At 37.2% G+C, this 13,306-nt stretch overlaps 1 protein-coding gene across 15 annotated transcripts in view; it reads right to left on the bottom strand.

Annotated features, from left to right (window-relative positions):
- CDC42BPA (CDC42 binding protein kinase alpha) overlaps positions 1 to 13,306 on the bottom strand; it is a 214,874-nt gene that overhangs the window by 16,155 nt on the left and 185,413 nt on the right. For all 15 annotated transcript variants that reach the window (XM_016157423.2, XM_016157428.2, XM_016157425.2 and 12 more), the window contains 8 exons: positions 11,845 to 11,981; positions 11,041 to 11,180; positions 9,761 to 9,842; positions 7,772 to 7,988; positions 6,879 to 6,941; positions 5,382 to 5,975; positions 3,593 to 3,690; positions 778 to 862 (listed from right to left, as the gene is read on the bottom strand). In XM_016157423.2, coding sequence (XP_016012909.1) covers positions 778 to 862; positions 3,593 to 3,690; positions 5,382 to 5,975; positions 6,879 to 6,941; positions 7,772 to 7,988; positions 9,761 to 9,842; positions 11,041 to 11,180; positions 11,845 to 11,981 — 1,416 coding nt within the window. The remainder of the gene's footprint in view (positions 1 to 777; positions 863 to 3,592; positions 3,691 to 5,381; positions 5,976 to 6,878; positions 6,942 to 7,771; positions 7,989 to 9,760; positions 9,843 to 11,040; positions 11,181 to 11,844; positions 11,982 to 13,306) is intronic.

Genomic DNA, 13,306 nt, shown 5'->3' with positions numbered 1-13,306 from the left:
AATTATTTTAAATACATAATGTACCATAAATATGTTTTCATTAAATAGATCTACCACAAAAGATCCTAAATTTATAAATACCTGTTACGCAGAAATCTGTTGCTAAGACGTGAGAATAAGTTTATTATATAGAAGAGAGCGTTACAATAATATTTGCTAAAAGTGAGAATTTAACCATCGAGGCGTACTCTGACTGGCAAGCTACTTACTGTCGCCCTGGAGGGCTTCACCTCACTGCTTTGGACACTGCCCTCTCCGGTAACATCCAGAGTCCCCATTCTCTGTCCTGAGTCTGGGCACTCCTGTGACTATGCTTTCTTCCCTGTTGCCATCTGCCACCCATGCTATCATTAAAAATTCTAAGCCTTATTATGCATTGGCCGAAGATGTATTCTGAAAGTCCCAAATCGGAACTCTGGATGAACTTCCATCATTTTTAGTGCGGCAAATCTCAGGCAGGTTCTACAGTATTAAAAGTATAGAAGACGTACTTAGCTATACTTTCTCTACTTACCTTAGTATGCCACAGAAAAATAACAAGGTAGGTCGGAAACAAATATTTTGCTTATATAGCTATGCAAGCTTAAACAGACTGGCTTTTTGTCCAGCAGTTCATCTTGACACACTGAGAGAGTATGATCAGTGCCCACGATCGCAGACTTTGGAGGAAGAGGCATCCGAGATAATTCTGGGCTCTGACACTTACTCTCTTCAGACAGTCGACTAGCTTAGAGAATATTTCCATTGAAGTTCTCCCATTAATGTGTATTTTCTTACCTGCCATCTTATTTTTGAAATATATTAATCTAATTGTCTCCAACCCTAAAAGATTTAATGATCCTTCACTGTTTAAGGGTCGAACCTAAAATAATAAAAAATAAAATTAGTATTTCAACAAAACCTTCAAAAATTAAATCATAAAACTTTCAGCCTATATATATAAAGCATGAACTATTAAGACTTTTAATTTATTCTTCCTCTACAAAATATAGCTCTCTCAGAAAATCGCCAAAAAAGTAACATTAATTTTCACTGGAAAGGTATAAAATTATCTAATTTGAAAGAAGTAATGATAATATTTTAAAGGAAGACTATTCTGGGCAAAAAAAAAAAAAAAGAACGAAAACAGAAATACGCTTAAATTTTAAATTTTAAGCTTTTTAAAGTCATTAGTGACCAAATGATTATACTAAGATGTCAACACAGTTACTTTAGGAATCTGATTAGAACTAAATGTACACATGAGACAGAGATAAAATTGTACGATGCTGGGGAAGGACTCCCAATAAACGGTGATGGAGCAACCGGTTATCTATATGGAAGAAATGCAACTGAATCCCTACCTCACACCACACGCAAAAATTAATTCCGGATGGATTAAAGACATAAATGTAAGAGGCAAAACTTATAATCTTTTGAAAGGAAATAAAGGTCATATCTTTATGACTTTGAGGTAGAAAAGACTTTCTTAAACAACAGAAAAAAGATAAACCTAAAGGATAAGGATATGTTTAACTACATTAAAATTTATAACAAATTTTCAGCAAAACCACATAATTTATTGTTATTTTATAATAAACGTTCAGCGAAACACCATAAAAATTATTAGGTAAGTCACAAACAGCAAAAAGATTCACCATACCCATTACCCTATATCTATAATACATAAATAATTTCAACAAATCTGTAAGAAAAAAGATGACCAAACGAAATGAGCAAAAAAAATAACCAGGTGTTTCACAGAAAGAGGCAATATAAATGATGAATAAACATGAAAAGATTATAAACAACACAGGTAATGAGGGACATGCAAACTAACCCTTCAATGAGATACCACTTCAAAACCATTTACCATGGCTGTCAAATGATGGATTCTGACAATGGCAAGTGTTGAGAGGACATGGGTCAGCAAAAACTCATACAGTGCTGGCGGGAGTGCCAACTGGTACAATTACTTTGGAAAATAATTTGACACTATCTGGTAAAGTTGAACACTTGCATTTCCCATGTCTCATCAATTCCATTCTTAGACATATGACTTAAAGAAACTTCTGCACACATGTACCAGGAAACATATACAGCAATATTCACAATAATAAAAAGCTGGGGAATAATTCAAATGTGCCAAGCAGAGAACAGATAAATTAAGATCTATTCACCTGACAGAATATTTTATATAATGAAAAGCAATAAACAACATAAAACAACACGGACAAACCTCAGAAACAGTAAATACAAGAAGAAAGCAAGGCAGAAGATGACCTACAACATGCCATTTTACAATCTCGAACACAAGTAAAACTGAACGATATATTATTTAGAAATATTTAAACATCCAAAAAATCCTGGATGTAAGAAAAAAAAGGGAAATGATAAACACCGCATTAGGGATAGAGATTTTCTCTGGAAAGAGGCAGGAGTGTGGGCTAAGGGGAAAAGGGACAGGACGGTGCAGAAATGGTGATGTTCTTGCTCTTAGGTCAGGAGGCAGGTTCACAAGGGATGGGTTTATTACTAAGCTTTATAAAGGTAAGATGTTCTTTCATAGATCTGTAAAGTTCACATAATAAAAATAAAAGAGAAAACTAATTGTAACCAGGCCAAATTGACAAATGAGAGGACTGTATTTAGTTGCTTTACATAATGCAGCAGTATTTATAAGAGCTTTATCCACTGCTGATGTAGTTTAACATTGGGGAAAGTTTTACTTGTTTTTATTTATTTATTATTATTTATGCCTACAGCACCTGGTCTTCCTAGGTGGTCTTCCATCTAAGTACTAACCAGCCACGACCCTGGTTAGCTTCTGAGATCAGACATCAGGTTTGTTCAGGGTGGCATGGCCACAGACCATGGACCGTAGCTCCACTTGGGCGCGAACCCAAGACCTTCTGCATGTAAAGCAGATGTGCTAACCGCTACACTATGGAACCATGTCCTGGGGAAAGTTTTAAAATAGGATATAGGTACTTTCTTTCACCCATTCTTCTAAACTCTCTCCCACCCCCACTAATGATACATGCTACATGTTTCTATAGGAAACTATTATTCTGCACTTTTGCAAAATAACCATTCCATATTACTTGTAAAAATTCTCATGTTATTATAGGTAAATATTACAGAAAAACATATTTTATTAGGACTATGTGAAAACTTTGTTTTTTAATTATGAGACGTTTAAACCCAGTTTTGGTTCTAATTTTTACCACTTTTCCAGCCTGTAGATTTCAAATTGGATGTCATTATGTAAAAAGGTTATAATTAAGAATAATATACTCCCTAACAGCCCCTTTAAAGTGGAAGGTAACACTAACGTTTTAGGTCATGGGATATATTCTTGTTGATCACTTATGACAATAATCATACTTTATTTTATATACTGAAACTACATGTAACAAAAAATGTATAGTGTTCAGTTACCAATAAAGCTAACCATTTTGATTTTTAAAAAATTTTTTTACTCTTAAGCTAAGTCCCAAATTATCAATTACATATGCCAGCAAATGCTGAATTAGTGAAAAACATTTAACTAGTCACATTAGTGTTAGCTACACTCATTAGTTCGCTTAGACATACTTCGATTTTAAATTACCTTTTTGAGCGGGAGAGTCTGAATCCATTCCATGGAGTTCACATCAAAGATGTCGACCGCGTTTTCACTATACACCGAGAGGTATGGCGCACTGTAACCTGGGAGGACGGGGTGGGAACAGCCAGCTGGTTATTTTGAACTAGTAAACCCAAAACATTTTGAAAGACCTATGCTAAATAACTGTAGAGTGCAATCCCACCAAAATCCCACTGTCGCCATATACTAGCCGCATCAAAACCTTTTTGCAGTAAACAGAACATAAATTGTAAAGAGATTTTATAGCCATTATAATACAGAATGAGTACAATAGCCCCCCACCCAATACTAGTTCTATAAAGGAATTGCGGTAATTTAAAAATATTTGATTCCTAGAATATCAAGCTTTGGCCAGTGAAACAAACTTCCGAAGTGGAGAAAACTTGAGGCGAGAGTTCTAGTGGGTTATGAACGATGGTAAAGCACCTGCCACGGCTACAGGAATAGGGTGGATGCTCGACATGTACCTACTGAAAGAGCGAACATGGGCGAATGGTGGCACGAGCAAAGAGAGATTAAATGAAACGACCTTGGCCAAGGTCATGAATGAAATGTTTGGCAGAGCAATTCAGAAAAGCCGGATATTTCCATTCTTGGGCCACATCAGAAGTAAAACTTTGAATTATTACCTAAGTTATAAAACAACATTCATTCTAGATATGATGCCACAGATAAGAGTGCATATTCCAGAAGAAACAGACATTAAGTAGACTAAGTCTGGGTTTGTAGGATTAGGAGTATTTATCTTTTGTTCTTTTTATCTAGATTTTCTAACTTTTCTATAATAAGCACGTATGGCTCTCCTAAACTTTCTTCTGTTGAATCTGGAAACCCGCCTGGAGGCAACCCGCCATTCCTCCTCTCCCGCTACAGTGGAGGAGGCTTCCCCCTCCCGCCCCACATCCTTCCCACTGGGTTCAGAATTCCATCCTCTCTGGCCTTCATGGGGACCTTACCCCAGTTCCTACATCTACCATAGGGCCGACCCCTCCCTGGCTCTCAGAGGCTATCTCTTTCCAGCAATTAAACACGCTCAAGCATCTTCTACTAGAACTAGAACACTGTGGGTCCGACACTCCTAATCGTCCCTGCAGAACTCTAGACCTCTGCGAGCGCGGCACTCGGGCTCCGCTGCAGGTTCTTTTGTCGTGAATCTGTTCCACTGCTGCTCTGCGACAGGAGGACTGGCTCTTCTGCTCACTGTTCTGTCTTATACAGCGAGATGGCACATTATGAGTATTCCAAAATTTATTAACGTCTTAATGTTTCTTGAAAGTCTAATAGGCAATTTAAAATATCTACCTATCTAGATAAAAATGTAAAACCGGATAACACTTCTTGTAGATGCTACATTATACCTTTACATAACTGATCAAATAATTCACTTAGTAACTATTTCTCTAGAAGAAATATTATGAGCTAATGATAATCACAAGTGCTATACTTCTGAGGACCATGAAGGGAGCTAGGGTTATTTCAAAATACAAAAACATGAGTAAAAAAATCCATCTAAGTCAAATATTCCATAGAAAGAACAACTTTAATTAAGTGCGTGTTAATGCTGATCCTGCTGCCCCTGGCCTGGTTAGCTACACATAGTTACTTTACATAAACAGCATAATTAATACTTAGAAAAAATCTTAAGGATGACTTAAAAAAAATAACCTATTATTAACAATGAACACGTCCAGGAGACGAAGTTGAAGGAAAAAGGAAGACAGAAAGATAAGACAGCCAAAAGTAAGACTCTTACAGCACGAGGAAGGGTTTGCTGGCCACATCAGTTCCTGCTGTCTGGACCTTCGGCCCTGGCAGTCGGTGTATATCCCAATGCTGCTAAAACACAGCAGGTATTCTTTGCTGGAGATCTCAACTGCGCAGATGGCATCCATTGGCTGATGTGTAATAAATGACAGTGTGTGGTCATTTGAATGGAGCATACTGTATGGATTTCCTTCTCCATTCAAGGGGTATCTTAGAAATCCTGATTGGAATCCCACACAGAGGTGTTCACTGAAGATTGCCATCCACTGGACGTTATATGGGACTTGAATTTCCTTAAATTTTCTGTGACGGGTCTTGCTCTGAAATAGTTCATAACAGAGGACCTGCCTTTTCATAGCCACACACAGGCACGTGAGCGCTCCATGACGTACTTTCCCAGAAGTTATGGTTTGACACCCTTTAGTTTCTGCCAGCTTATAAAAATCAGTCTCTCGTCCGTCCAAAGCTGACATGGGAAAAAGCCGTACATGACGATTGCGTCCTGAGATCACAGCAACAAGCTGATCATTTGGAATGAGTTCAATCTGGTGAATCTTCTTATTGTCACCAACTCTAATAATTTCTGTGCAAAGGAATAACAATAAATCACATGCAAAATGTCTTATTTATTAATCATATCTGAGTCATACTGAAAAGGATTTAAGTCAACTTATACTAAAGACAGATACACACACAGAGAATGATAAGAGCTCAGAAATCATATGGAGAAAGAGGAAGATATCTACACTCATCACAAGATAATTTCGCCCGCCTATAGTAAAGTATTTAATTTAGCACTGAGATTTCTGGCAGCCAAGGCAAACAGTTCCTGTGTGATAAAGCATGCCAGATCCTCAAAAAAAAAAAAAAATTCTTTTACTGGCAGTAAATTCTAGGAAACTTTACCAAGGAGTTTCTTTCTTTTCTTTTTTTTTCTTTTAAAATGAGTAACTCATATTTCACTAAAGGTATTTCTATGGGTAACAAACTAATGAAGTTTAAATACTCTGTTTTCCTATGACCTAACTTGACACAAAGATAGAGCTTAGACCACTGTATTCAAGAACACTAAATTGAATTGATTCCTTTTTAGTTCACCCCAGTATTTAATTTCTCTCTAGAAAAAAATCTGTTGTAATAAACTATGGGCAAAAAAGACAAGAACACACTTTAATTACTTTAGTATTATTAGACAATGAAAAATCAAGTTGCACTTTCTTTAGAAATGCAGTCTGAGTTCATATAACAAAACTGTTAAATAAAATTATGTAAGAAAGACAATACACACTTGGAAGTTTCAGAATTCAGGATGATTATAAAAATTAAAAAACTATCTTTCGACTTATAAACGTATCAAATTAGGTCTCGAAAATTTCAATTACAGTATAAACAAGAGCAAATCTACTGTTTTAAGACTTTAGAATCCAGAGTTTAGAATTTTCTCACAACATGTGGTTTACCCCATGATAATTAAGTTTTCTCTTACCATCTTTAGTGACATGCACAACAAATAAACCTTCTTCATTTCCCAAAGCTATCCTTTCATGATCTATGTAAGATATAAATATGAAACATTTTTATTAGGTAAAAACTGCATAAAACTAATAGAATAAAACAGATAAAAAATGTGATTAAAAAACTAAAGTAAAATAAGTAATTTAAAAATAGCAATAACAATTTTTACTACTAAAATTGCTTTTAGATTACAGTGATAAATATTATCTTATGTCTTTTTAATAGAACCATTAGGAAATAATCTACATTAATAATTATAAAAAGAAGTAAATGTTCATTTACTGAAAAAAATTAAAAACCCAGTTTGTTAGTGCCCTACGTCCAGTTCTAGTTCTTGTTTTGGGAAAGACTGTGAAAGGCATTCGAACCCTATTCATTAAACTTTTCTTTATTTATTAGAAAATGACAAGAGTTGGATGTCTACATAAGAATATGGCAAAAATTTAAACCTCCAGACACAGAAGCTGCCATTTTTAGGCCATTTTATATGCGGGGCACTCTGTGCTATGCATTTCATCTTATTTAAACTTTTCAGTAACCTGTGCAAGGTAATTAGCATCTCTATTTTACACAGGAGACTTACATTGTAAGAAATTAAACACTTGTTCTCAGTCACACCAGTAAAGAACAGACTTGTTAATAGGTTTTTAGCATTGTTGCTTTTTCAGAAGAAAACAAATTTGAAAAGTGTACTTGTTTACTGAGAAACAGAGCTCTAATATGGCTTCATTCATGCAATGAACACTGAGCATCTGTGATACAACCGATACTCTGTCGGACACGAGATTCCTAGGAGCCAGGCCCTGCTGACAGGGCGGATTAGTGAACAAGTATGAGACCACGATAAATGTTATAAATTCGTACCTATGATTGCAGCGGCCTGGGTCGTTTTAATGAGGGGCAGAGTGCTGTCGTAAGCCTCTTTGGGAACATAGACTGCGCGGTCTCTGAACTTGTTTTTCTTCAGAATCTTGTGCAACTCGCTCAGCACTCCCACCCACTTACTCCTCTCATTCTCACTGTCTGCTAGCATCAGGATGGAACACTTGTTATTAGACGCTGAGAGCTGGGAAGTTGTTACCTAGGAAAATGGAATCAAAACCCATGATATTGGAAAACAGACATCCTTCAAGCTTATGCTAGTTTGTTCAGCCAACAAAATGAGCATTCATCAAGTGAGACCTTTAATGAGTTTAGCTATTCCTAATCAGAAGAATAATCGGTTTTAGCATTAGACTTAATGACAAAGCTAAGGTAGCAGATACCATTCCAAATGTTAGTATCATTTTTATTTTCTTTGCACCAAAGTGCTAGAATACTACAATATGCATCACCCATACACACGTAACAGCAACTAACATTTATTAATTACTGAGCATGGGGCACGGATCAAAGCACTTTACAAGTATTAACTCATGTAACCCTCTCAACATCTTTCTCAGATAGGTATTGTTATTACATCTTGATTTCATATAAGAAAAAACTGTGAGGTAGAGAAATGGATTTCCCCAAGGGCACACCAAGACCGGGATCCCACGTCCATGACCGGAAGCACTACACCGTACTGAGCTTCAACGAGTGTTAAAGTCAGAAATGCTCAGAAATACTCTTGTTCTGTGTTATTTCATTACAACAACTCAGAGTATCGTTGAGAAGATCAAACCATTTTAGTTATTATTTAAATGAAGGCTTAACATTATGCAAAGAGCTTAAAATATTTAATTATATATATAATTAAATATATATATTTACTTTTAATAATGGAGATATATATATATCTCCATTATTAAAAGTAATTTAAGGCACTGTGACAATAAAATCCTACTATGTTTCCCAAGAGCAAGCCTTCTTAGGCTCCCCTTGGTGGCTGGAGACGGAATAATAGTTCTTGGCCTGGAAGCTGAGATTAAATAGAGTTTTTGTCTGACCTTCCTTAGAGACGAGATTCATACACGACTACTAAGCATACAGGCATAACATTAGGGCAGTAGTCCTTTCTTTTTACCTCTTATCTTAATTCACCCATTTAAGACGGCCCTGTGGACACCTCCAAAGACGGTCACCAACAATTCTTTCTATGGAAGTCCATTCTTCTTATCAAAAAGTGGAGTTTATTCCCCTTCCTTTAAATCTGGGCTGACCTCATGACTTGCTCCCACTTACTGGATGTAGTGTTACCATGCCGGTTTGGGGTCTAGTCTTTAAAAGGCCTGGAGGCTTCTGCTGCTCTCTCGGAAGCCAGCCGCAGAGAGCTCAGGCAGACGACTGAACAATGAGAGACCACGTGGGGAAAGTGCACAGAGAGGACCACGGAGAGAACTCACACTGCCCAGCAAACAGGCGGCACCGAGACCCCAGAAGAGAGAGTGAAGTTGTTTTGGATCTTCCCGTCCCAAAGGAGCAGAATGTAGTCACGTGAGTGACCCCAGCAACACCAAAAGGACCGCAGAGCTGACTCACAGAGTGGTGAAAAGTGAATCCCTGCTGCTTAGGCCACTAGGTTTGGAGTGCTTACTGCAAAGCAACAGAACTGAAACACACTCTAATTTTTTAAATGAGATTTTAAAAGAAACATCTATTTTTTAAAAACTTGAGAAATCTCAACTTTAAATTTTCCATGTGGTAGTATTTATTTGAAAATTCAACTGTGACTCAAAAATATTATCTAAGAGGAAACCTAGTATGCTTTCTACAGGTCTTTCACTAATTAAATATTTACTTTGCATGAATTGTCTACACATTCAATGAGATTTGGTCCTACTCCTAGTAAGTTTGTGATCTATACGGAGAGGCAAAACATATTTTCATTCAAAACAAATAATTCGGTCATCAAATTACAGCACACATACTTACTCTAAATATACAGGGTATATCTTTTCGATTCGCATGAATAACATCAGAAGCCAAGACTGAACTCACAGAAAATTCTTCATCTCTGAAGGAAAAGTGAAGCATTAAAAGTCAGTGTATGTGAATGTGTGTGTGTGGTCCTGGGCGTGCACGCAAATAATACATATGAAGCAATCCTCAGAACTTAATCGCACAAAACATCTAAACTGATTTTTATTTTTAAAAAACTGATTGTTCAAAGCCTCATTGTAACTGATAGTGCCCAAAGAACTCCTGGCTCACCCAAAGCCGCAGGCCAGGAAGCATGCAAGGAGAAATGGAACTCGAATGCTGGAGGTCTCCAGAGTGTCCAGCAGACTGGACCCTCCTGCTGCCTACAATACATCGCGTCTGCCACTTCACTGCCCCTTCGAGGCCTAGACCCGATGTGCTCCGCCATAATTTATTCTTCATCATTTTCTAAATTTGGTTATTGGTACCATCATTCTGTTGGTCTTGGACACTTGACACCTTAGGTAATTATTGTTGACTCTCTTCCCTATCTTCCTATATTTAGTCCCTTAGCAGGCTCTGTCAGATTTGCCTTGCTAATAAGTCTTGTAGTTCTCCCTTCATATTCCATATTTATGGGAAAGATAAATGTTGGAGATTCTGGTATGAATTGCCAGGGTGAGCCACCGCTGGAGATCTAGTTTTGAGTGCTGGAGGAGGACCTGAACTGGAGGTGCATGTTTGGAAGTCATCAATGCAGAGGAGGTGGCTGAGGCCACGGGAATTAATGAGATCACCCCAGAAAGCCTGGAGTTACAAGAAGAGGTGAAGGAGAACACTCTGAGGGGGAAGGGTGGAGTCTGAAAAACGAGACCAGAAACATTCAAGAGATGTACTCACTTAAATGTTTACCAGTTCATTATGTATTCCAAGAGCCTATCTGATTTTGAGGTTTTTATTTCTTTTCCTCACATTGGAATTATACTCTAAGCCTTTAGGTGACGATATAAATACCACAAATTAGGCCTCCAATACCCCAGCAACCTTTAAACTGGCCTTCTGGATTCAAATATTAGCTTCTTTGCTCTGACCCTAACACACTTGACATACACATACCAACCTGTCCTACACTTTCTATTTTTAATTATCTTAATATTGCAATATTATCAAATTAGAAAATTAACATGAAATTAAATTTAAATAGAAACATGGCCATATAATTAGAAGAAAATTCGGCCACTTTTTATTCCCATGTTGCAAACACACAAATATTTTCACCTTCGAAAGCTTACCTCATGTCAACCACTTGACTGACTACGGCACTGGGCTGAGAAGCTTTTCCTTCAGCAACGTCGTACAGAAAGAGTTTGAAGTCACAAACTACGGCCAATGCTCTTTGCCATCCTTTCTTCACTCCAGCTGGCTTAGGGATCTTAGACAGGCAAACAGACAAACAAATAAACAAACAAACAAACACTAAAATGTCAGCCAGAGCCCCTTCGACTACATCTGTACTTACACGGCCAGATCCTAAAGATAATGCACACGTGTAAGCAGTCTGCCACTCCGGATGTTGGCGAAGGGACAGATCAACACACGCAGCAGTGACGATGTACGAAGCATTCTTCTAACACTGAATGAGTTTTTACTCTGGACAATTTTTTAGTGGTACCATTTTAACTTTCACTAGTAATTCATTAAAATGACATTCATGGATCTCTAAGCAGCACAAAAGTAAATTTGGTAGCAAGATGAAATGCAGCTTATCCTTTAAGTATTATTCGAGATCACGGGTAAGGTTATGCCTGGCTAGTATCTCATACTTCATAAGCATAGGCCCCCTCTACCTCTAGCAAGACCAAGAGCCAAAGACTTTTATGGAGAGTTCAATATTTGTTTATTACCACATGAGGACAGCACGGAAAATTCTGAGTCATTTTGGAATTTATTTCCACGCAAAGGCTAGGTTTTTCTGCACACCCCTCCCACCCCCAAGCCATTACTTTGGGAGAAATACTATGTTTGTAAGGTGACTGGACTTTAATTCATTTGTAAACCTAAAAAGCTTAATTGAAACCCCACTTAATCCCACTCACCCTGACATGACCTTCATACGCTGTTCCTATTCCTTTCTGAGGGTCTATCCCCAGGGGGCCTTTTGTCTGCTCAGGAGGGACCGGACACGTGGCGGGAGCCTTGTTCACACAAGTTATATGACATGAGAATCCACACACTTTTGGAGAAGAAAAAAGAAACGATGTTCAATAGAAGTTCATTTTTACAAAAAGAAAATTCACTAAGCATTTTTTACATGTAAGGTGCTATGTTAGATGAGTGTTTATGATTTTATTTTAAACAATTGTTTTGTCATTTGGGGAGCTGATTCATTTGCTTATCAAAAAAATGTCAATGAGAAATAATAACTTTTTTGTTATTGTAATATTATTGTTCTGTGTTAACAGAAGTGATCAAGATGAGAAGCAAATAGAAGGAACAAACATCTACCTTTGTGAATAAAATGGCTGATTTAACCTTTAAATTCCCGAGAGTAGTTTCTGGAGTTCTCTCCACCTCTTTATCTCACTGACACTTGGAACATGCCTTGAAATTTCTCTTGCAAGAGTCCCTAATGGACATGAAATTACCTGAGATTTTTGCAATACCTGGCAAACTTTATCGATCCCTCTTTTTGAAAGTGGAATTGTTCAATGATTAAAAAGTTGTAAATTAAGGGTAAATTTTGGGGTCATTGATGTTATATATACTTAAACTACTAAGATAATAATGTTAACTTCACTGCATGCTTTTAACATTTCCATAACAATCTAAGAAAGGTACAATTACTTCCATTTACTTGGCCTTCCCTTGGGTCACATAACTTTTAAGTAGCATTGCCAGAATTCAAACCCAGGCAGTCTGGCTCAGAACCTGCACACCTAACTACTAACAATACTGTCAGGACACCGCTTGACATGCATAGGATGAATTTGTGATTCTAAGACCAAATGATAAATAGGAATAAACTCAAATTTTATTGAGACTTGGTTGGGTGAGAATTAAAATATTTAAACAAGGGTTAAAATATTTACAACGAGCTTCTTGGGAAGGGTTATGGACTAAGACCTCTTGAGATACTTTCTACTCTAAGTGAGCTACTGGAAAGTATTTGGGAAAGAACAGAGAGGAACTGAATGGATATCATCAGGGGGCTACATACACAAGAGAAATCGGACTGTAAATCACAAATGGATATTATGAAACCAACAGAGAGGCAAGATGGACTAGTACTGTCAAAAGCTATGCAACTTTTGTAAGATAGCACTGTCACTTATAAACAAGAGTGTCTAACAAGTTATAACTTGTTTCGCGGAGCAAAAACCTCGCCTCCAAAAGGCAGTGGAAGCACCAAAATAAACATCCTACACTGAATCTGATTTTAATCAACCAGGAATAAAAATGACGGGAATGTTTAAAGGATGAAACCACATCATCATAACATTTAGGAAAGCCTGTGCATAGTATAATGTGTTCCCACAGCTTTACAGGGTACACAGCAAA

This window comes from Rousettus aegyptiacus, unplaced genomic scaffold (genome assembly GCF_014176215.1).
Source record: "Rousettus aegyptiacus isolate mRouAeg1 unplaced genomic scaffold, mRouAeg1.p scaffold_m13_p_18, whole genome shotgun sequence".
NCBI classification, from domain to species: domain Eukaryota; kingdom Metazoa; phylum Chordata; class Mammalia; order Chiroptera; family Pteropodidae; genus Rousettus; species Rousettus aegyptiacus.
This window is presented reverse-complemented; position numbering and strand designations above follow the sequence as displayed.